The sequence below is a fragment of the Parasteatoda tepidariorum genome, chromosome 3 (assembly GCF_043381705.1).
Source record: "Parasteatoda tepidariorum isolate YZ-2023 chromosome 3, CAS_Ptep_4.0, whole genome shotgun sequence".
In the NCBI taxonomy this organism is placed as follows: domain Eukaryota; kingdom Metazoa; phylum Arthropoda; class Arachnida; order Araneae; family Theridiidae; genus Parasteatoda; species Parasteatoda tepidariorum.
Genome location: NC_092206.1, coordinates 13,821,480 through 13,846,005, shown reverse-complemented (window position 1 = coordinate 13,846,005; position 24,526 = coordinate 13,821,480). Strand labels below are relative to the sequence as shown.

Here is a 24,526-nt window from a genome sequence, read left to right as displayed (position 1 = left end):
TTATTCTTACAATCTGGCTGAGTTCTAGGACCGAATCTTTCGTTTAAAACAGGAATATATTGATAATATTTTGATACATACTCAAGCAAATAATAGATCATATAATAGATCAAATAATAGATCAAGCAAATAATAGATAATTCTAGATCATATTTCTTCTAGGAACAATCTGTATGCAACGTCTTTGATTTGAGAATTTTTCCAACAATCCATGGTACATTGAGAAGAAAAAAATCATATGGACATAAATTTCAGAACAGGGTAAAATTTACTGTGTTTCTATCTCTATTGGATCACTTAAAATCTTGGTAATTTTTACCGAAGAGCTTTGGTATTAATATTGGTAAATTTAGCAATAAAAATACGGTTTTATAATATGTGGCGAAATTTTAAAAATGCTGAAACATTTGGTTTAACATGATACATATTTCGAGTAATAATTCAAAAGCTAATTTTCAAACGAAACTTGTTTCGTTTTTTTTTTAAATAAACAAGATACTTACAATTTCTGACTTAAAGGCATTTAAATAAAACGTTTAAATTTCAATTTCTCTACGTTTTAACTTTATTATCCTTTTATTCTGTAATTTACACCATAACAAAAAAGTTTCTGTAACTGGCTCTTGAAATTTTATATGCATATTTCTCATGATATTCTTTTAAAAATTTACTAAAGTATTTTTTTAGGTAAAATGTTTTGGTATTTTTTTATTGAATAAGAAGTATAATATTTTTAAAATATTGATAATATGCAAATAAAGCGCTCACAACCTATAGCCATTTGAATTTAATGTTGGGCTTTTAAATTAGCACTTTTAAGGAACATCTATTACAACTAAAGTAATGAAAAAAATTACATTAACTTTTTTTTAGAACAAGAGCTTAAATGGTACTGTAAAAATTATATTTTTTCAATATTTTGCTGTAAAATTTCAAAAACAGAAAAAAGAATTGATAGAAATTTCTGTAAAAATAATTTTTTTTTACACTACAGTACACCAAAAGGGAATTTAAAATTTGAATTATTAAGAGTTTCTTATTAAAAGAAAATTGTCGAAGTTGACAAGGTACCCTAAATATTAAAAAAACATAACTAAGTACTAATTACTAAAGTATTTGTTTAGGTAAATTGTTTCTTAAAAGTAAAATGTTGAGGGTCTTATCTTTAGGTGCACGAAGTGATCAACCATAAATAAAGATCATGATAAGAATGATTGTCAATAGCATGAAATTAGTCAAAGTTTTTAACAGCACTAGCATAATTAATTATATAATATTTACCAACAAATTATATCCCAATTCCTTTTTAAAGATATTAGTAATATTTGTTTATCATAAGTTCTTTTTATAATTGTTTTGACGATTATTTAAAATTAAAGACTTGAAACGAAAACTGCTGTTTATTTATAATAAAGTAACAGCATGATATATTTCTAGCTAAGAGCAATATTTTATGATAAGAATATCTATTTCTTCTTTTACATAGTTTAATAATAAATAAGTTATATTAAATTTTCAAATGTAACAGAAACATATAATATATGTATTACATTATAAAATAATAATTATAAAGTAATATTATTTTTTAATGCATCAATAAATTAAAATATTATATAATATATACCATTTTTATTTTTATACTTATTAATAAATTTTATATACTTTGATAATATAAGGCTTTTTTTTTATAACAATTTTACTCAAAACTGTTCAGTCAATGTTTGCAATTAAAATAATAAAAATCAGAAAACATTTTAAGCCCTCAGGGTATTAATAGTTAATTTTTTTCACCGTTATGAAATATTTTCGTTTACAAATAAATAGAGAATAAGATTTTATAGTACCCAAAATCAGATTTCATATACTTATCGACTAAAAACAAAAAATTATTCCTAGACACTCATGAGATTTGATATTCGAAGAGAGTAGAAGCTGAGCCCCTTAGTTAAGTGCATTCTATTGCTATAAATCACATAACATTTTCTATCTATTTTTAAAGAAAGTTGGTAATTTTCGTGCCTAATAATAGATTTTTTAAATTTTTCGTGAAATGTTGTTTTAATAAGTTTTTTTATATATATATAATGCATCACGGGAAAACTTTATATGCTAGTAAAGATTTCTCAAATAATTAAATTCTCTATTCTCCTAACTATGTAAACGATAATATTGAAATTTATCTTATAAAATGGAAAGAATTCCCGTAAGGGCAATTTAATTGTCTTTTAAAAACTGGAAGCAAAGCTAATTCTATGTCAATAAGATGTATAAAGATCATATTTGACTAATTAAATTGTGCCAAAAAAATCAGTTTTCGAGTTAATGCAATTGATTTTTTAAATAAAATAAATATGTTGGACGGAGTGAGGAGGGGTTAAATCAGGAACTTTTCATCGAAATTCTATTATTATTATTCTTAGAGTTACATGAGCTTCCGGTTTTACCCCATTAGTTTGATAAAAGAGGGGGATTTAGCTTTTTCTTTAAAAAAAATCATTTAAAAAAAATTATTATATAAATGAACTTTTCAGGAATGATAAATTGTACAGAATTAAACTTGATTAATGTCTTGATTAAATCTGACAGTCTCTAGGTCGAACAGTTAAGCTCGAGCATGCCTTCAAATCTTGTCTTCCCGCTCTTACCCCACTTACCCCAAATATTAAAATCTCGTAATGTCATTTCCCGCTTTATGCTTCGCATAATAAAATGATATCAGATTCACATTTTAATGGAATCAGATGTGAATATTTTGAATCATTTCATAATTATAATGCTGAAATTATTCTTGAAGATGTGTTTCGTTCCTCAAACGCATGCAAATTCGTAATTTAAGAGCAATGCTTTTGTAATTTATGCAGTGCAAGAATCTAATAAAAATAGGCACTGTAAAAATATGCAAACTACGATTAGAAACAAACCGATACTCAGAGTGCTGGTGCGTATTACCGTAAAATCAATTCTTACCAGGACAGTAATGAAATAAATTTTTAAAAATGACTGTATATTATTTTACAGTTAACACGGATTGTACTGTAAAATGATTTTTATGGCTAATGCATCTAAAATGCCGGTACTTTATACAATAAATTTTTCCGGAATTTTTCACACATTATTAAGCATTTGTTGGAAAAAATGGTTAAATAACAATTTATTTAAGTGTTATTTTACCATATTTAAACAAAATAGTCAAATAACCATAAAGTAGATACTATTAAAACAGTGAGAAAAACCGTTTATTAATTGCTTTCTCCTAATACGGTTAAGCAACCTGAATTTTATCCCGCCGATTCAACCCACCCAATGAAGCCACTTATTTCCTTGTGAATTTGTATGCATTATAGCCGAAAAGGCTAATTTGTCAGTCTTATGAAAGCCAGAACAGGAGTTCAAGTCCTAGCTTTGACATCAAAATATTTCCTAATTCTTTTCAACACATGAAAAGTTTTCGGTGTCCTCCACTTCTCAATTTGTGAGCCTGGCCAATTAGAATGTGTTACACTCATTCACACATAGCTAAACTATGTTCAATGTCCAGTAAAAATTTCTTTTTTAAGGTTTTAAATCCATGATTTTTGTAAATGGTTACAAAACCCGTTTTTTAGTCATGCTTGCTATAAATGGTTCCAAAATTGTTAAAGTAAAAAATGTTCTTTACCGTAAGCTTTACGATTAATTGGATCTACAAATTGCTGCTGATTTTTTTACCATAAGTTTAGATTAAAAATACTAACAGTGAAGTATGTGGATTTAGAATTTTGTCATACAAACATTTAAATAGTGAATAATTATCGATACCTTATTTATTACTTTAAATGCAAATACCATTACAAGCTGCACAAATAAAAATTAACAACATAAAATTAATTATAAAAATTCTTTTTTCTGCATTTTTATGAAGATTAAATATCAAAATGGATATTATTTTTGTTAATGTAGGTATTTTATTTTAGCATAGTGTAATAAAACACTTTCTTGTTGTGGATCTAATTTCTAAAGAAATCCTCCCGTTAAGCTAAACAAAGATTATTTAAAAACACATAATCTCGTAAACCCAATTCCTTAGATAAAATGTTGACATAAGTTATTTATGCATGCTAATACCGTTTTCATGTTTTATTACCAACGCACTGTTTATTCTAGATGAAAAAAAATATCTTCTCTTCGTGAAATAAGTTAATAAATGGAAAGTGTTAGCGAAAGAACATGAAACAACTCAGAGTATTTAGATGAAAATAAACACTCGCAGAATGCAAGCGAACAAAGTAATTAAGAGAAGTTAGCAAACAAACAGAATAATCTTCGAAAGATAATAAAAAAAGTATAGAATTTCTTTTACATCTTAATTAGGAAAGAAAGAAATAGTGTGATACATGTTTACTGTTTTTTTATGCCTAAAAAAAACTAACAAGTCGGCTTTTTGTATACACACGGAATTAACGTATTGTTACGTGTTAATTAATTTAGGATTTATTATGATAGATACCAAAATACTTTATTGATTAGGCCTTATGAATTACTATTAAGTATGAATGAATTATATGTGTTACTTAATTTTAAAAAATATTATGATATATATCAAAATACTTTATTGCTTATGTCTTATGAATTATTATTAAATATGAATTAATTTTTAAGTGCTAATTAGTCTAGAAAATATTATGATCCATAAAAAATACTCTATTGATCAGGGCTTATAATTCAGTATTTTCTGTTATAATTTAAAGACATAAATATTTTGTTTCTAGTTTAAAATAAAGAAAAAGATCATAATTATTCATTTAACTGCATTTAGCTATCATTTAGAACGAGGCAAAAAAGTTTATGGTGATAATTAACCAAAAGATCTGGTAATTTCTTTAATTAGTGAGATCGTGCCAAGTGATGGTGATGTTACAAAACTTATTCCACTAATTTTAGCTCATATTTTTTCTCCACTTTTATTTTGCGTTGAATCAGTATTTTTTCCATTCTCTGTCGGAACTTTATTTCCATATAGGCCTTATTTTATAGTTATATCAGGCAATTGAAGGTGACTACATCATCTAAGTTTATTTCAGAGTCATTCGATCGTGGGTTAGATCCATTCATGAACCAATGTTACAATGGTGATCGTAGTAACTTGAAAATTCGATGGTGTGCAGAAAATAATATAGGAGGAACAAAAAAAAAATAACATTCGATATTTAATATTATTAATTAACTAGAAATAGTTAAACTTATATTGAAAATTGCTTTGTTGGACTAAACTGTAGACCACAGATCTGCAACTGCAGAATAGAAAGTTGACGTGTTCAAATGGCCATTTGAAATTGATTACCGATTTTTCTAAAATTTCACAATTTGTTTGAATGTTATAACACATTGCCGAACCTTTTTCGAGAATGATTTCATCCAAAATAATGATTATTTCTTCGTTGTTGTTTAAAAATGTATTAATATCTCCTAAGATCCTTATTTTATAAGTTCCTCTTGAATTTGTGTCTAAAGTAAAACGAAGAAAGAGAGAGATTAGAAGTTTTAGAGTATAAATCTTAACACTCATATTTATAAAAAAATATTAAAAAAACTTAATTCAAAAGAGATAAAAAAAACTCTTAATTTAAACTGTTATAAAGATATATGCTTCATTAACAAATGTAGTTATTTCTCAATCAATTTCTCTTATTGTGTAACAAAATTTGCATTTCTAAGTTGAAAAATAGTTACTTTTCAAGTAATGGTTATTATTTTTCAAATCCAGATAATCTATCTATCATTTCGTTCCAATGAATATATTAGCAAAATATTCTGCATAAAATGATGGTTATCATTTATTTTGTAAACAAAATTATCTTTATTTGTGTAAAACACATCATTTAAAAAACAATGACGTATGATAAGTCATGGTAATTTGTGAGTTGACTCTCAAAATATTTTAAATGCTTGAAAAAAATTAATCGAGATTCAATCATATAAACCTATTTTAGTAAAACATATTCAGAAAAGCTTCTAATTATTAAGCAGATACTATATTATAACGCAGAAAATATCGTTTAAGAATGGTTTCTAACGACATATTTAAAGGAAAAACTATGGATTATTATGTACAAATAAATATAAATTTTAAAAGTGTCAGTTTTTAATTTACCAAAATGTTTAGCTAAAACGTAAATAACTTACAAATAATGACTAAGTTTAGTATTTATGTAATGCATAATAACTAGCCGTAAATTTATTACAGTAGTACTTTTATGGTTTATAGTACGTTGAACAATTATTATTTATTACTAGCAATATCGCATTTTAATAAAGTAAAGAAACGTTATTTAATGACATTAAGCACAATATTTCAAAATATTTAAATTAAACAACGGAATTGATTGATATTTATTAACAACCAATTACCATAAATAAGTAGTATTTTTTTCCTACTTGTTTTGTTGCCCTTCTACCTAAAAATAAATATACTTCTTGCACTCTTCTTTTTAAGCATATTATTATTGATGAACCAACAATACAATAATGTTAAGTTTTTGCACAGCAATGATTATCTTAATTTTCTCCAACAATTTTTCAAAATATGTGAAATTAATTATTTTTACTTTGTTTTATTATATTGGTGTATAAAATTCTTTTAAATCTATATTTTAAGTTGAAATGCAATACTTCTCCTATTTTTATATATACTGATATATTCGTCAAGTTGATTATAAAAAATCCTGTATAAAACTTGTAACTAAATAAAATTCACTATCCGTTCATCTCGTGATATCTAAGGTTTCGTTAAATATCACACATCTGATATTTGTGGAAACAAAACAGGTGTGACCACCATAACACGTTCATTTGTCATTCATTGATCTTTAGAGATAACGTTCTGATTCATGGCATATTGTTTACAGAAATTCCTACTTCGTATTCCGTAGAATAATTGCATTTAGAGATTCTCTTTTGCATTGCTGTTTTAACATCCCTTAAAAAGACTAAAAGAAAATATCGATTTCTGAAATGATTTTCAACTGCAGAAAATAACATTTGACAAAAGGATTGATTTGGTGGAAAAGAAAAACAAATGTCACTAAGTTTATATCTTTTTTTTTTTGCATTCTAAGTTTGCAAACTTACCATTGCTTGTTCTTTTAACATCTACTGGAAGACTGCATGCAAATATTTATTTATGAAATGTTTTTCAAATGCATAAAAATGCATTTAGCATTGTCAAAAAAAGAAAGGAAAATGTTGCAAAGTTTACAATTAAGAAATTCCCTCTTGCTTGATCTTTTAACATCCAGTCAAAGATTGAATGAAAATATTGATTTCAGTAATTACTGAAATGCTTTTCGAATGCATAAAAGTGTGCTTGTCAGAAGTATTAATTTCTAAAAAAAGAAAAGAAAAATGTCACAAGTTTGCATATAAGCATTCTTTTTTTATCACGCTTCTAACATCCTCAAGAAGACTGAATGAAAATGTTGATTTCTGAAATGCCTTTCGAATACATAGAAGCGTGTTTGGCAGAATTGTTAATTAGTAAATAAAAGATGCCACGAAGTTTGCATTTAGACATTCTTTTTTGCATGCTCTTTTAACATCCTAAGGAAGACTGAATGAAAAGGTCGATTTCTAAAATGCTTTTCGAATGCATAAAAGAAGTATTGATTTGTAAAATAAATAAATAAAATTGTCCAAAGTTATTAAATGTTTTTTATTAAATGAAATATTAACACAGAGAATTTATGAAAATTCGAAAATGGGTTACTAACCAATTTTAATTCTGATGATCTGCCCTAACTATTTTAGAAGTTTGTAGCAACATTTATGCGACACCCTGTTACATATAACTTTTTTAAACTTATATATTTTGAGAGTCATTTAAAAATGTTATTTAAAAAAAAACTAGTTTTAGAAGCAAAACGAATTTCGGATTTGAAATCCCAATACCCAAATTAAACAATATCAAGCACTTGTATAAATGCAACACAAAATTTGTACACCAGTGTAATATATGGTATTATTGTACGCACAGTTGGAAAATTTAGGCTACGTATGCGATAAGCATTGTTGCCAAAAAATTAGTTGCAACAAAACAGTTTCATGTTTTGTACGTACAATTTTCGCTGTATCAATTCCATGCAATTATTATAAAAGGAATTACCACATAAAATTTCCCTTTACATCATTTATCAACTAACAGATTATTTCTAAATTTCCATTGGCGTGAAAATAATTTGAGAAACAATGTCCTCTTTAATATATTCAATAAACGCTCAACAACCCTCCAATTTAATAATTTAGAAAACCGCATCTAAATTTTGGACGTCTTGAAACCCGTTAGAAGTGCTCATGCAAACTAAACAGAGTGGCATCTATTCTCTACCATCACCATAAGATTGTTGTTAATGCCACTCATATTAAATGCATGCCGACATTTAATATCTTGGAAATTAATACGCTCTGAGATAATGTTTCGACTATACATGACTAAAAATTAAATGCTTATAGTTTTGATTATTTTAATGTCATGTATATACCTCTAGATACCTATATGTCAACTGGTATCATTTAGTGGCATCAACGTTTTTAATGAACAATATAATAAACAATGTACTATAATATCATTTTAATATATTTCGTTTCAAATTGCAGTGAAAATTTTGAAAACTTCTTTTTAAAATTAACTGAGAAGAAGAAAATAACTTTATTGTTGATACATCAAAAACAAAAAAATTGGCAACATCACTTTTGAAAGATGTGGGAGAATTTTCGGTACATATATATCTTAGACTATTAGAAAAATAATCTAAACTTCGTTTGATATGTACGATTAGTTTTGTTTGTACTATTTGTATTGTACACATTCTGTATTGGCATCAGAGACAGGACTCCTGTTGGAATGTGAAGGTTCTGTCAGTTACAGTTACAATTGTAATTTCATACAAATAATTATGGTGCTTACTTACATATTCGATATAGACGATAGACCAAATTTTAAAATGAAGGTTGATGTTGTTCAAATTTAAACATTTTCTCACTTTTTGCATGAAGTAAGTTATATTTGTAGTTTGTCTTTATTTCCTTATAACCAAATACTACGTAAAAATGAATTGGAAAAATACCTATATGACTTATGCGCAGTGTGGGCAAAAATGGTCGACGATATAAGACATCAGTACCATATTTAGAAATCATTAAATCTGAAAATGGGGTGAAATATGCAACAAAAAAAAGGTTCACAGGTCGCAAAATCTCAATCGTTCTCCTGACTAACTATTGGGATAATATTGTTTTCAGCTTGCAACTTTTGATGGTCAAGAATGGGCTTTTTTATTCAAAGATACATTTTCGAAACTTAAAATATTTTTTTCCTATGCCCCCTGGAGAATGACCTAAGTTATACAGGCATCTGCTGGTTGGTTGGCCACCCTTTTAGGCGCACCATATTAGGTGAGCCAACGTTGCCCCCACGGTAAGGACAGATAGTACAGAGAATGAAAGAACATCCATGCCTTGCCCGCGATTCAAACCCAGAACCTTTCAGATGCCTGGCCAGTTCCTTGACCCCAACGCCGGCCGGTCGGCATAATTTAAAACATCAACTGTGCTAATTAATTAGTATAGGTAATGTTAGGCCTCGAACCATTAAATTTGTAATCTAGTGCATAAAAATTAGGTCGTTCGATCAGAGGTGTTTCGCACTGTACATTTGTGCTATATTCTTAGATATCAAGGTGTTGGAAATGGATTCTCTCATACATGTTATCAGGATATGTGTGTAAAATACATAGATGCACAGTTTGGAAAATTTTATTTTATTTTTAAAACCATCGCTGAACAGCAGACGTAATTTTGAGTTCTCGACTATCAATGTTGAAGTCCGTAGCCTTGTAATTTCGAATCCTATGAAAAGGGAACTCCTGGATGAAATGATAGGAGCAATTTCGCCATTATGGAGCATTTTGTGATTCAACTTACTCGCATGTGCGTTACATGGAGAGGAAAATTCTGGAAACATTCCATGGTTAACCTAACGGCAAGGAGACCCATGTAACTTCCACCACTGACGATATTTTACATCAGCACTGTAGTCGGTGCGGGCCAGGGCTGAATTCGTATCAACCACTCATCGTTGCGATTCATACGCTCTATCCCTTGAGCTATCACATCTTGTATTTAAAATAACAAACAAACGTTAAAAACAAATAATAAATTGATACATCAATAAAATGCCGAAATTTCAGCGAAACAAATAACTGAAGCATATTTTTTTCTCTCAAAGAAAAAGAAATACAGGATTTTAAGATAATGACAGTATTATTTCAGTCAACTTAAGGCAAAATTATTTCCGAAAGCATAATTAACATATTGTATTCAAACATATTCATAATTTTCGAACTTTTTCATTTTTTAAACATTAATCTAGATTAATATCTTCAGAAAGAAAATATTCTTTACTCTTTATAAACATCACAAAAAATACAGTTAAACGAGGGAAATAAATAGCTCATACATAATGTTTTTTCTACGAAAAACTACTAAGAACTTAAGCCAACTTTATTTCATGTTGCTTCTTAACAGGAGGAATGTTTCTTTTTTAGTTTTACAAATACGCCATAAACGCGTTTTTAAGAGATAAAAGAATATTTTCTTCAGTAGCCGGAGGACCATCAAAGTAAATGGTGTAAACTCCGATGAAGTTTTTTTCGTTTTTAGATTTGTTGAACATAAAATTTTATATCGGAGCAATAAAAACTTATTTTTTTGTCTTAGTTAGGTTTTGCTTATTTTAAAATAACAGATACAAGTAAAACACACAAGTATTTATTTTTAGAAAATTTTATGAAATAATTAGAACGGATTATTATTTGTTTTAACTAAAAATATTCAAGTTGAAGTTAGAATAATGCTGGTTGTTTCAACTTAATTTTTCAACTTAACTTAGACACGTAATAGCATCTAATGTAAAGAAACAAGTAAAATTTCTGGTAAACTTACCGTTCTATTTGATAATGACGTGTCTGGAAAAAAGGAAATAATGCTGGTTCATAAAATCAAATCTAGTTCGTCTGATAACGGTTTTCCAGAAAATCTGATTTTAAAAATTATAGTTCTTATTACCACAGTTCTGGTAAAAAATGCAAAACTGAAAAGTAAATTTATCCGAATAAAGGTTTTTTTATGCCATGCTCAAAGGTATCATTATAAAATTACCAAACTTTACCATAGTTACCACCACATTTTTATCACATATTTTAAAACCATATTTTATTGTTAATTTCACCAAATTCATTTAGCCTTTCTGTAAAATTTACTGAGTTTTTGACGTCCGCATAGATAGTTAAAAACACGGTAAATTTTATCGCATTTTGGTAGTTCTCCGTTTAAGAGATAAATTTTACAGAACACTTAAAGACTTTTATTAAAATGCTAAATTATTCATTCTAGTGTAGATATTCACCAACATGTTTGAGTAAGTCAACAATTTTGCAAACGAAATTTAGTACTACATTTGATTAAAAATTAAATATATTTCTCTCATATACTAGAGCGATTCATGATTTTGTGGTAAGAACCCAACATTTTCTCGGTTTTAGTTCAATAATGGCAGAAAACCCACTTGGACCAGGACTCTGATGTAGTAGAATTTTTTGAGATAGAGTTCGATAAGTCTGAAGGCAACACAAACAAATAACATAAAAACTGCGTCACATTGCAAAAAATTCCGGATCAAATTACGATAAAGAAAACCTGCATCAGGGGGTGAAAACTTATTACTATAAAATTCATTTTTACCGGAACATATTACGAAACTAATACTCTGATATCCTCTAATTTTAAACGTAAAAATTACCATGAAATCACCGAATCACTCGAATGAAATAAATATTTCTGTAAAAATTATGGTATACTTTTTCATGGAAAAACGGATTTAACGGATCATGCACTCCCAAAGTGACAGTAGTTTATACCGTAATTTGATCCGGGATATTTTACAATACTGTTTTTTTTTTCTTCCTGAAATTGTCTAGTAAATCGCTATAAAATAAAAGTAAAAGTTATAATTGTTTATTCAAAAAGCGTTTCGCAATAGCAAAATGATATAATAAAAATCCTTGCGCTATTCAAATAAATAAATAAATAATTATTGGTAAGGTATGATATTTTTTAATCATAATAATAACGCTTTGGATACTTTTCTTAAATTTTTACCTTCAATTTGTAAGTTGGTTACAGTATAAATTTCTTATAGCATTATTTTCCATGTGATTCAAAGAGCTAAAGATATGCAAAGCACAAAAAATAGAAAAAAATTTATTTGCTGTAACATTTAAAGTTTGTAGCAAAATTCATAGTAAATAGATTCTCGGTTTAGCTATCCCCTTAATTTCATTAGGTCACATCAGAACAACAAAAAGAAATTATGTATTTGGTCAAATACCATAATTTTTCACAAATACTTACTCTCTTAAAATGAAAGAGTTAATTTCCCCTACTCAAAAAAGAGTTAAATTTTTTTAACTCAACTTGAGTGAAACACATTCTTATTTGAGCGAAATTCTTACCTTGCGTTTACTCAAACTTGAGTGGTACTTATTAAGCAATATTTGAGTGCTTTTAGCTCAAACTTGAGTGATTTATTTATTATTTAATTGCGTGCGAGATATAAGCTGGAATTTCTATCGTTTTATTTTAAAAAGCAAACGATAATAAATCTAAATAAAATTGTTATGTTCTGTGATCTAAATAGATTATGTCTTCGTTTTTATTTTACGTTTAATTTTTTTTTCTGGAGAATATGTCATTTAATATTTTGAATTAAGAAGAATTAAAACAACTTTTAGTTCACAGCGGTATTTCTGAAGAAGACGCTGTTTTACTTTTCAGTAAGTAGATATACTTTGTTGTTTTTATTTTGAAAATACTTTTATTTTGAATGTGTTATATACACATTCCATTTAAATTAGCTGTTTTTCAGCGTTTTTTAATAAAATACTATTCATTTAAATTATTTGTCAAAAAAATTTATTAAAATTGAAAGTGTTAAATGTGGATGGTTATGGAATATTAAAAAAATCTGACTCCATGCTAGAATCTTTGTCAAATCAGGTGGGAATATATTATATCTGATAACAATTCTAGAATTTTTTCAGATTTCATGTTAAAGTTTTAATATTTTATTTTAATATAATAAATTTATATCCATGTTTTAGTTTTTTTGATGTATAACTTTTGTACAAAACATTTCTGGATAATTAATTTCATATCATTTTATACTTCTTTTATAAAAGATATTTACGAAGTTATTGTTCATACAGACTATAATTGCTGTTATTTAAATTGCTTTCTATTAATAAAGTTGACTGTCTTTAATTTATAAAAGTTCACGTTTGCAACTTCCATTCATTCAAATCAGAATCTTCAGATGTTCAATGTATTTTATTATAAATATATCATTCAAAGAAAAAGTGAAAAATATTATATTTAAAAAAATTAAGCAGTATTTTGAATTTGTCTGTTTTTATTCTGTTTTTAGTTTTTATATAATTGGAATTCAGAATTAATACTATCTTCGTATTTCATAAAGTATTTATCACATTATACAAACTATTTTTCCTTTGTTGCTAGCATAAAAGTTCTTACCACTTTTCTTCAAGTTCAATTTTCGAGGCAAAATTGAAAATGCAGAATTAATATTTAATTAAAAGTACAATGTTAATTAAAGTTCTTGAAAATGCAAATAAATGAGAACTTTACAAAAGTTATAGATTAATAGTAAAAAATATGAGCAGAATTAAAAATAATATTTATTATGAAATATAGTTTAATTTGAATTTATATACCTATACCCAGAAATAAATTGTATCTGAAAATAAATTGTAGTTATTCTACAGAACTGAAGTAATTTCGTAGTTTTCTAGAGTTAACTGCAAGTTTTCTGTAGTGCAATCTTAACTGTAAAAACACTGTAGTTATTTTGCAGCTAATGAAAAGTAATTTCTCAGTAATTTATTTCGAAAAAACTTTTAGCTATTGTCTACAAAATTACTGTAGTTGTTTCAGAAGTATAGTTTCTGATGAATTTGCAGAAAAACTGCAGTTACTTTGCATTGTTGTAAAATTGAAAGAGTTTGATTTCTTCAATCTTGCTTTCCTGGCTCGTATATTAAATTTTTATAATGTTTTTTCTTTTTTTACTTTTTGATTATATATTAATTTCTTACAGTTTGGTAAAAATTCAAGACATATATATTGATAACGGAAATAACATACACTATCTATATTCATAATATTTAAATTTCATAAAATACATATTTGATTTAATTGTAATTATTTATAATTCAGAAACGATACAATTTAATTATTTTAAAATATGCCTGAAATTAGGTATTTAAATATTTCTGTATTTCAGTAATTTTATTAAAAATGTCGTTTTTATTAATTTTTATTATTTATTTCTTTTTGACTTAAGAAAATTATGTTTGAGCAAAGTTTATGATAAAAACAATATTAAAGTAAAGTCAGGTAGTTAATGTTAATTAGTTAATTTTTTTATTCGAATTCATACTAAGCTAGGATTATTGCAGAACAAAAATTATACTTATTTTTTTCTAATCAAAACAAATATATAGNTATTAAAGTAAAGTCAGGTACTTAATGTTATTTAGTTAATTTTTTTATTCGAATTCATACTAAGCTAGGATTATTGCAGAACAAAAATTATACTTATTTTTTTCTAATCAAAACAAATATATAGTTTGGATTTTAAACAAATTTATATCAAAAGAGTTTAGAAAATTGAGTTAGAAAAAGGGTATTTAATCCAGAGTTTTTAGCTTCAAACGTCTTTTTCAAAAATTTATTAATTTCACTTAGTTTCAGAAATTTGTCTTAAATTTAGGCAATTTAAAACAATATACCTTTTTATTGCTTGAAAATAAAGCTTTATAAATTAAATGAATAAACTTGTTCGAAAAAAAAATAACTCATAGTATTTTCAATTGAACCTAAATGAGCATAATATTTATAAAACTGCTTACTATAAAAATTCGTTCAGAGCTCCTTACTTTTAAAAATTAAACTTAAAAGAAAAATGATAAAACATAGGAGAAGGGGAAAAAAACTCAAATCTATAGTGGTTAGGAATTTTTCCTAAAAAAAAAAACTCTTAAGTAATAATTTATTTAATTGTTGTTTTACAATCAAAACAATTGGATAACCATAAAATGCTGCTATTCAAACTGTTAGCTCTGAAAAAAATTTTTAACTGTGTTTTCACCTTATTTGATTCAACAAATAAAAGCTTTATCCTCGCCAACAAGACCCAGCTCATGAAACTAATTAGTTCTTTGTAGCCGTCATGACACAGGACTGTAGCCGAGAGGATTAATCGGTTAATCTCACAACAGACGGGAAGCGAGTTCGAATCACAGTCTCGATATGCTCACAGCGAAAACTTTCACAAGTACTATACTATCTAATTCGATATTTAAATTCAGCAAAAGTTATGATAAAAAAAATTCCTGTCTAAGGCTTTCCACTCAAAAGGAAATTTTTTAAACAAAAACTATAGTATTTTCTATCGCTTACGATAGATGGCACCACTAAATACATTCATTTTGTATACTATTAATAATAAAAATTTTGACTGCAATTTACAAACTGAAGTACTGAAAATCACTCAAACACGAGTTAAAATAACTCAAGTTTGAGTGAAAACGATCCACTCAGGTAATACTGAAAATCACTCAAGCTCGAGTGAAAATAACTCAAGTTTGAGTGAAATTTTTTTCACTCAAATTGAGCTATTTCCATATAACTCTTTTACTTGAGTGATTTTAACTCAAGATGAGAAGGCCGGTTTTATCTAGATGAAAGAGTTAAAATAGCACTCAAGTTGAGTTATTTTCATTCGTTCATTTTAAGAGAGTAATACATAATTTTGTCATTATTACAATTATTTTAGGTATTTGAATAGGGACAAGGAGGAACATGACTAACGAATTTTTTAGTTTTGGATGGAACATAAGAATAAAAAAATGAAAATGCGATTCATTCCTGCCACATGGTAAATATTTCCATTTTATTAATATTAAAATTCATTTTCCAATATGTTTTAATGTAACAAACTACAAGAAAAAACGTTTTCGATGATCTTATTGAAAATAATTAAAATCAATAAACAAAACATTTCCCGTAAAAGTAATAATAACCCGATTAATAGCACTATTATTATTGTAAATGTATTTGGTGATAACAATATATTGAGTATAAGTGATGAGTCTCGTAATATTCCTGTAATATGTATTTTATGTATTTATTTTTATTCGAGTTTTAAATTTTTTTGTATACAGAGAGATAAAAATGAATACAAATTTGTTCACGTTTTAGTTTGCAATAAATGTTTGCTGCTTTGCAATAATAAAAATCAAACTTAATAAAAATAAAGCTATTATAAAGCAAGTGAAAACTTTCTCCTTGTAACTTTCTTTGTCCTATCAGCTGTCAGAAGAGTAAAGTTATAAAATGAAGCTTTACTTCTTAATTTGTAGCAGCACTATGCAAAGATACATACTTTAAAGTTTTAATTGAGTTCAACTATTTGTTATACGTATAGAATGTTTTAGAAAAATAAGAGCTCAAGATCAACAATCAGTCTGTTGAAACGATTCCCGCGAAGCAAATAATAATGCTGATTTGATAAAATTTTGCGATCGGTAATTCTGTGTTACTTGTTATTCCTGTGAAATCATATTCTGCTTGGTAATTCTGCTCTTATTCTGTGAAATGGAATTTACTTTCTTTGAGAAGTTATTAATTCGGAAACAGATTATTAAAGTGAAATTACAGATTAATTGAAGTGAAGTAAAGTGAATACAGATTATTGAGTGACTTGCCCCTTACGAGTTATTTACCAGAAATGCGTCTACTCGGAAAAGAGTAATTTACAGCCATATAGAAAATAGCAAGACAAGAAAATACACTGTACAGAATTCTGGATCAAATTACTATATTACGTTCTGGTACTTAGGATGCGACATTCGTAAAATCCACTGTACCATAATATTCATTTTTACAGTAAAATAATATATCTTAATTTTAAAAGTAATATTTATTTAATTAGTGTGATTCAATGATTCTGTAGTAATTATTACTATAAAAAATACGGTATAACATATGTTTTGTTACGTAACCGGTAAAAAGTTACGGTTCCCTGAATGCCGGTACTTTCAGCTTTTATTTCATTTGGAAGTTCATACAGTATAGTTTTATAAACGATTAGAAACTAGAATATCATAGTCGGAAGTATTAATATTAAAATATAAAGATGAAATTATTGAAGTTTGAATTAATACATTAACTTTTAAGTTTTTTTTTCATTTTAATGCATACATTAGGATTTACTAGGAAAAGTATTGTCAGTAGATGTAAGAAATATGATGAAAAGCATACTTTGTAGAATAAAAATATAAAAGTGATGAATAGCTTTTAAAAACTACCTTATTGTTTCTTGCTGAGAATATTATTCACATATTTAGTTTCCTTTTCATATAAGCATGAGAAAAGAGATGAAGTGCTTTATTTGACAGTTTTCAAATTGTATTTTGGGAGCTTTTATTTTTTCATAGTGAAGATAAGCATAATTTATGATAGCTAAAAATTCCTTTAAGGCATTTCTCAAAGCTGTTTTTTTTTCATAAGGTTTAGTTACATTTTTATTATAAATAGTTTGAACTTTGGATCATGTTGACTCAAGATAGTGTTTGTGTTTTGCTATTAATAAGCTCAGCGAAAAGAAGGTACTAGTTAAGATTTTTGGGCAACAAGAGAAAACTGTTTACGAAATTTAATTTCTCATCAAGAATAGTATTTTGTTTAATGACCGCTCAGAAAATTAAGTACTATATAAAGCTAACCCTAATAAGTTTTTAAATACAAATGAACAAATTCAGTCTTTTTTCGAAAATGTCGCTTGGTACTTGCTTCAATTGCTACCTAGGTTCAAAACCAAACTGTAACTGATTGATAGGTTTATTGTTTAATAAAATAAATGATAGCAGTGACGATAGATAGTATTTCCAGTGATAAACTAAGCCAATTTCTATCTGTTTTACTATGAGCGGATTTTGCATTTCTTTACTCCATGTAATGCAAATGTGGTTGCCTTAATACGCGGCTTAAGATTTTGCTGGTCATCTGACTTACGTTAAATTTTTAAAATGTAACAACGTTAATATTGTGATATTAATTTAATGAATGCACCAGGTGAAGTATTTGTTAAGTACTTAAAGATTTTATTTGATCGTATATATGATTCGGGATTTACTTAGATTTTTAAAAACAATAAACCAGTTATTAGCTTTAATAAAAATTCCGCTGAACATATTGAATCTTTTAGCTTCAATGACTTTTTTTATTAGTATATTTTTGGTCAAACTTAAAGATGTTCTTTTCTTATACTTTTATGACTTTAATAATACTCTTGCTATCGATTTTGAATACTGTCCAAACATAGTTAATTTCTATACTTTTATCTTTAACGGTGGAAGTATTTCCTGAAGATTGTTGGCGTATCATAAGGTACCAATTTTACAAGTTTTCCAGCTAACAACAAGTTTTCTATTTTTTTCACAAATTTGCATGAGATTAAAAAATTATTTAAACTCAATATTCTTTATTTCTTAAAAATGTCCTGAAAAATTAGTTCCAATTGTTTAAGATTTTAAGTTATTAATGTATGTATATTTGACAGAAGCGCCACCTTTAATTTTCTTCAGATTTATTTGTTCTAAAATTTCACTTTAGGTTGCGTGGCAACCTGAGATAGTTTTTTTGTTGTTGTTCTTTTTTGTTGTAATTTAGAATTATAATTTTCAGAATCCATTTTTGATGCTAAATTATTAATTATTAAAAGATTAAAGTTTTATATTTGTTGTCATTCATCTGTAGAACTTGTAGTTCATTTGATTGATTTTATTTAAAAGGCGTCCGCATTATTTATTTTCACTTATTAGCGACATTTTGTGGCGTCCGCGACAGGACGGTTGATACGCTACTTCTGATTTGAAAAATGTTTTTAGCATCAAAAGGATTTAAAAAGGAAGATCTTATTATTGTTGCCCAAGAAATTGGCGAAGTATTACCTCAAAAAGCTACTGTAGCGGATCTGAAAACGATCATTTTGAAAAGTAAAGAATATTTATCTGATCCAGATTTTGTAACAAGTGTATTGGTAACTACAGTCAATGATCGACGACAAAAGGAGGAATATGAAGAGAGACATAGGGAATATGAAGAGAGACAAAGAGAATATGAAGAGAGAGAAAATATAAGAAAACATGAACTGGAGTTGGCGAGACTTCAAGCTACATCGCAAAGAACCGGTGAGTCTCCGCCAAATGTTATTAATGCCAGTACCAGAAAGCAATTTAATTTGCCAAAATTAGAACTTAGGCAATTTAGTGGAGATTTAAAAGATTGGCTACCATTTTGGGGACAATTTGAACAAATTAATAACGATACAGATATTGCCCCTGAAAACAAGTTTCAATACCTGATACAAGCTACAACTGTTGGATTTAGAGAAGTTGTAGAAAGCTTTCCCCCAACAGCTGCAAACTATACCAAAGCAGTAGATAGCCTCAAAGCCCGATTTGGCAAGGATGACCTTTTGGTCGAAGTTTATGTTAGGGAATTGTTGAAGCTCATAGTTTCCGTTGAAAAGCATGAAAGGATATCTATGACGTCCCTTTATGACAAACTAGAGTCATATCTTAGAGCTTTAGAAACGTTAGGTGTTACGACCGAGAAATGCGCTTCAATACTATTCCCATGGTATAATCTTGCTTCCAAGAAGAGTTTCTAAAAGCCTGGAACCGAAGTTCTTCACGCGTTGCTTCAGTTGACGCCAAAGAGCGATTAATAAACATCATGGCTTTTCTGAAGGCAGAAATGGAAGGGGAAGAAAGAATTAATTTGGCCATGTCAGGTTTTGGCTTGGGATCTGATGAAAAACGCCTACCCTTTAAAAAGAAAGCAAGAGATTTGCCAACAAAAAGATTTCCAACAGCGGCAAATCTATTGACTACAGATGTAAAAGATTTGAAGAAAGTGTGTGTGTTTTGTTCAGGGAAACATAAAAGTTCAGATTGCTTTTCCGCTCGAAATATGACTTTAGCTGAAAGAGAGAACATAGTAAGAGAAAGTCAATGTTGTTTTGCCTGTTTAATGCAAGGACATCCAGTTCGTAAGTGCAAAGCTTTTATAAAATGTGTCATATGCGGTAAAAGACATGTGGTACTAATGTGTGAATCTTTAGCTGCAAAAAATCGTGAACCCGATAAATCTGGGCAGAAAAGTGAAAGTTCTGAAATAAACATGTCCAACATCACGTACGGTCCGAAAGTGTTCCTTCAAACTATGAAACTAAAGCTGATATCTGATAGAAAAGAAATTGTGGTGAGAGCAGTTTTAGATTCTGGATCACAAAGAACATATATTTTAAAAAATTTGGCTGAAAAGATGGAATATGTTCCCTTGAGAAAAGAAACTCTCATACACTCTTTGTTTGGTGGTCATAAATCAGATAAATTTGAACACACGTGTTATAGAATTAGATTAAGGAATCCAGAGAATAACTTGACTTGTAACATGGAAGCTTTAGATCAAGCATCTATTTGTGATACTATAACACCTGTTAGCTTTGGACCCTGGTTAAAAGAGCTTGAAGAAATTAATATAAAGTTGTCAGACGTCGGAAATGAGTCACAACCAGTTCAAATTCTGCTTGGAGCTGACGTAATAGGAAAACTTATGACAGGAAAACGAAGAGTTTTGGCAAGTGGATTAGTAGCAATAGAGACACTATTGGGATGGACTTTAACAGGGAAAGCACCTGAAAATGATTTACCGTCAAGCAACGCAATGTTGGTTACTTCACTTTTAGTAAAAGAAATGGATATTTCTGAGCTGTGGAGATTAGATTCTTTAGGAATAAAAGATCCTTCAGAACAAAAATCTAGAGAGGAACTGCAAGAAGCCTCAATGGAACATTTCTTAAATACAGTGAAAGTTGAAGGAGATGGCCGTTTTATAGTTAGTCTGCCATGGCTTGATGGGCATTTGCCTTTGCCAGATAATTATGATTTGGCGTTAAAGAGATTGCAAATGACAACACGCAAGTTGAAAACCGACAAATTGTATGATGCCTATGGAGAAGTGTTCAAGGACTGGGAGAAAGAGGAAATAATTGAAGAGGTTCCAAAAGAAGACATGGGGATACCTTGTCATTACTTACCTCATCGACCTGTGATAAAGGAGAGCAGCACAACTAAAATCAGGCCCGTGTTCAATGCTTCTTCTAAGAGAAAAGGAGTTCCTAGTTTAAATGATTGTGTAGAAAAAGGGTTAAATTTGATAGAAGTAATTCCCTCAATGATAAATAAATTTCGGAGATATCAATTTGGCGTAACAGCTGATATACGTAAGGCTTTTTTGCAAATAAGTCTTTATGAAAATGATAGAAATTTCTTGCGATTCTTATGGTATGGAGAAGATGGACAGCTGAAACATTTTCGTCATCGAAGAGTTGTGTTTGGCGTTTCTTGTAGTCCGTTTTTGCTAGGAGCCACTATTCAATACCATTTGAATAATAAACTAGAAGAAGCAATGGGAGGGAATGAAAAATACCCTAAAGAGATTATACAGGAACTAATATGCAGTTTTTATGTAGATAATTGCCTCACAAGCGTGAAAACTGAATCAGAGCTGAAACAATTTATAGAAGTTGCTACTAATATTATGGCTGAAAGACAATTTGATTTACGAGGGTGGGAGTCTACTAACCCATCAGAACCTAATTCTAGTGAGACCAATATTCTGGGAATGAAGTGGAATAGACAAAGTGATACTCTGTTAATTAATATTCCTGATATGAAAGACACAAAACATGAAAAAATCACCAAAAGAAGCATTTTAGCTGCCTCACACAGAGTTTTTGATCCTATGGGGATAACTAGCCCGGTATCGCTACGACCAAAATTATGGTTACAAAATTTGTGGAAAGCTAAAATTGGTTGGGACGATGAAGTTGACACAAAAACACGAGAAGATTTTACAAAGTGGCTAAGTCAGCTTGAATATCTGAAGCACATAGAAATCCCAAGGTGGTTACATTGTGACAAAGGTTACGAACGCATTTCATTACATTTCTTTTGTGATGCCAGTAAATTTGCGTATTCCACAGTAGTTTTCCTGAGAATAGAAGATGAAAGCAATGTTCAAGTTCACCTGATACAGAGTAAAGCAAGAATCGCACCTAGCGGGAAAAAGGAAACAACGATTGCTCGACTTGAACTTCTTGGTGCCACAATTGCAGCTCGTCTATCTATTGAAATAGTAAAACAGTTTCAGACGGACAAAGTTCATTTCTGGACAGACTCAACAACTGTATTAGCTTGGCTTAAAAGAGAAGACACATGGGGTGTATTTGTGGAAAATCGAGTTCAAGAAATCAGGAAATTGACTCCAGTAAAAGCATGGAGGCATTTGCCCGGATCTATGAATCCCGCAGACTTACCAAGTAGAGGTTGCTCTGCTCAACAACTTGGCAATTCGAAGTGGTGGGAGGGCCCCAGCTGGCTATATCTTTCCCACACGCAATGGCCTGCAGCAGCTGACGAAATTTCCGTTAATGAAGAGGAAGTAAATTTGGAAAAAAGAAAACAAGTAGTTATTTCCATGGTAAATATTGAAGTAACGGAAATATGGTGTAATTACTTTTCAACATATAGCAGAAATGTAAGAGTAGTAGCTTGGATCCTACGTTTTGTCCACAACGTTTCACATCAGGATAAGTTGAAGGGAAATTTAATCTGTGAGGAGTTAACAAAGGCAGAAAGTGTGATTTTTAAGTCAATGCAAACAACGCATTTCCAAGATGATAAATTTCTCGCCAAAATACAAGCTTTTCGAGATAAAAGTGATATTCTGAGAGTAAAGACCAAACTGGTACATAGTGATGAGAATGAGAATTTCAGATGTCCAATCCTTTTACCTGCTAACAGTGTTGTGTTAGAATTAATCCGTGAAGAGCATATAAAAGCGATGCATGCAGGTCGTTCCATCTTACTCTCAAGACTCAGAGAGCGATACTGGATTCTTAAAGCTAAAAAGTTAGTAAATAAAGTTATTTCCAAGTGTGTGATTTGTAAGCGTCATCAAGCTAAACCAGTAGAAGTTCCGTTTGCGCCCCTTCCAAGAGAAAGAGTTACTCAGACAAAAGTTTTCCAAGTGTCTGGTGTGGACTATGCCGGTCCTCTGTATCTAAAATCGAATGAAAAAGCTTGGATCGTTTTGTTTACCTGTGCTGTGTACCGAGCAGTTCACTTTGAATTAGTACGGTCTCTCACTACAGATGCTTTCATTCAAGCATTCAGACGATTTATCGCAAGAAGAGGTAGAATATCGGTCATTTACTCGGATAATGGAAAGAACTTTGTAGGAGCAAACAATTATTTAAAGAATTTAGATTGGGACAAGATTGCTGTGTACTCAACCGCTCAGAAAATAATTTGGAAATTTATTCCACCCACAGCAGCATGGTGGGGTGGATGGTGGGAGCGGATAGTTGGAATGCTTAAGACTCTTCTGCGTCGTGTGTTAGGTAAATCTGTTGTGGATTATGAAGAACTAACTACAATTTTATGTGACTGTGAATCGGTTATAAATAGCAGACCATTGACCTACATTCACGATAATCCATCTGAATTAGTACCTTTAACTCCGGCAACATTTATATACGGGGAAGGTAGCAACAGCAACGAAACTCCCGATCTAGACCTTGTGAATCGAACCTCTATGTTGAAACGTGTAAAATTTTTGCAAAAATTACGTGAAGATCTCAAACAAAGATTTAGAAATGAATATCTTGCTCAGCTAGTGCACAAGGGAATAAGAAGGAATGATGTAATAAACATCGGTGATATTGTTTTAATAGGACAAGATAATGCTCGACGCATAGATTGGCCTCTTGGAATTGTCTTGGAGCTTTATCCTGGAAAGGACAGTATTCCTAGAGTAGCCAGATTAAGAACCTCTCAAGGAGAAAGGATCCGACCTTTCCAAAGACTTTATCCTTTAGAGCTATCAGCAAAGAACGATATGGATGTTCTGGAAAAGTCTTCAAAGAAACTTAACTTGGAAGTTGATAATATTCCCAAGTCCGTTGATGTGCCTGATAATTTGGAAGTGAATTCTCCTATCAAAGGCAGATTGGGAAGAATCATAAAAATTCCACAACGTTTAGATTTATGAACTTTTTGTTATTTATATAATGACTGAATATTTTTTTAATTAGTTTCATATAAAGGTGACCAATATACATGAGTTAGTTTGTATTTTAAGAAATGCTAAATGCTTGTTCCAAAGTGCTATTTATAATATCACTTTGCAAGGTGGGAGAACGTTTAAGATTTTAAGTCATTAACGTATGTATATTTGACAGAAGCGCCACCTTTAATTTCCTTTCGATTTATTTGTTCTAAAATTT

At 29.1% G+C, this 24,526-nt stretch overlaps 2 protein-coding genes across 2 annotated transcripts; both read left to right on the top strand.

Annotated features, from left to right (window-relative positions):
• Positions 1-19,048: 19,048 nt before the first annotated feature.
• Positions 19,049-19,843, top strand: LOC139425196 (uncharacterized). Its single transcript, XM_071179072.1, has one exon. It carries the CDS (start codon positions 19,049-19,051, stop codon positions 19,841-19,843), a length of 795 nt encoding a protein of 264 aa, XP_071035173.1.
• A 65-nt stretch (positions 19,844-19,908) lies between these two features.
• LOC122270317 (uncharacterized) lies at positions 19,909-24,291 on the top strand. The gene has a single exon (XM_043047207.1). It carries the CDS (start codon positions 19,909-19,911, stop codon positions 24,289-24,291), a length of 4,383 nt encoding a protein of 1,460 aa, XP_042903141.1.
• The last annotated feature ends 235 nt before the right edge of the window (positions 24,292-24,526 follow it).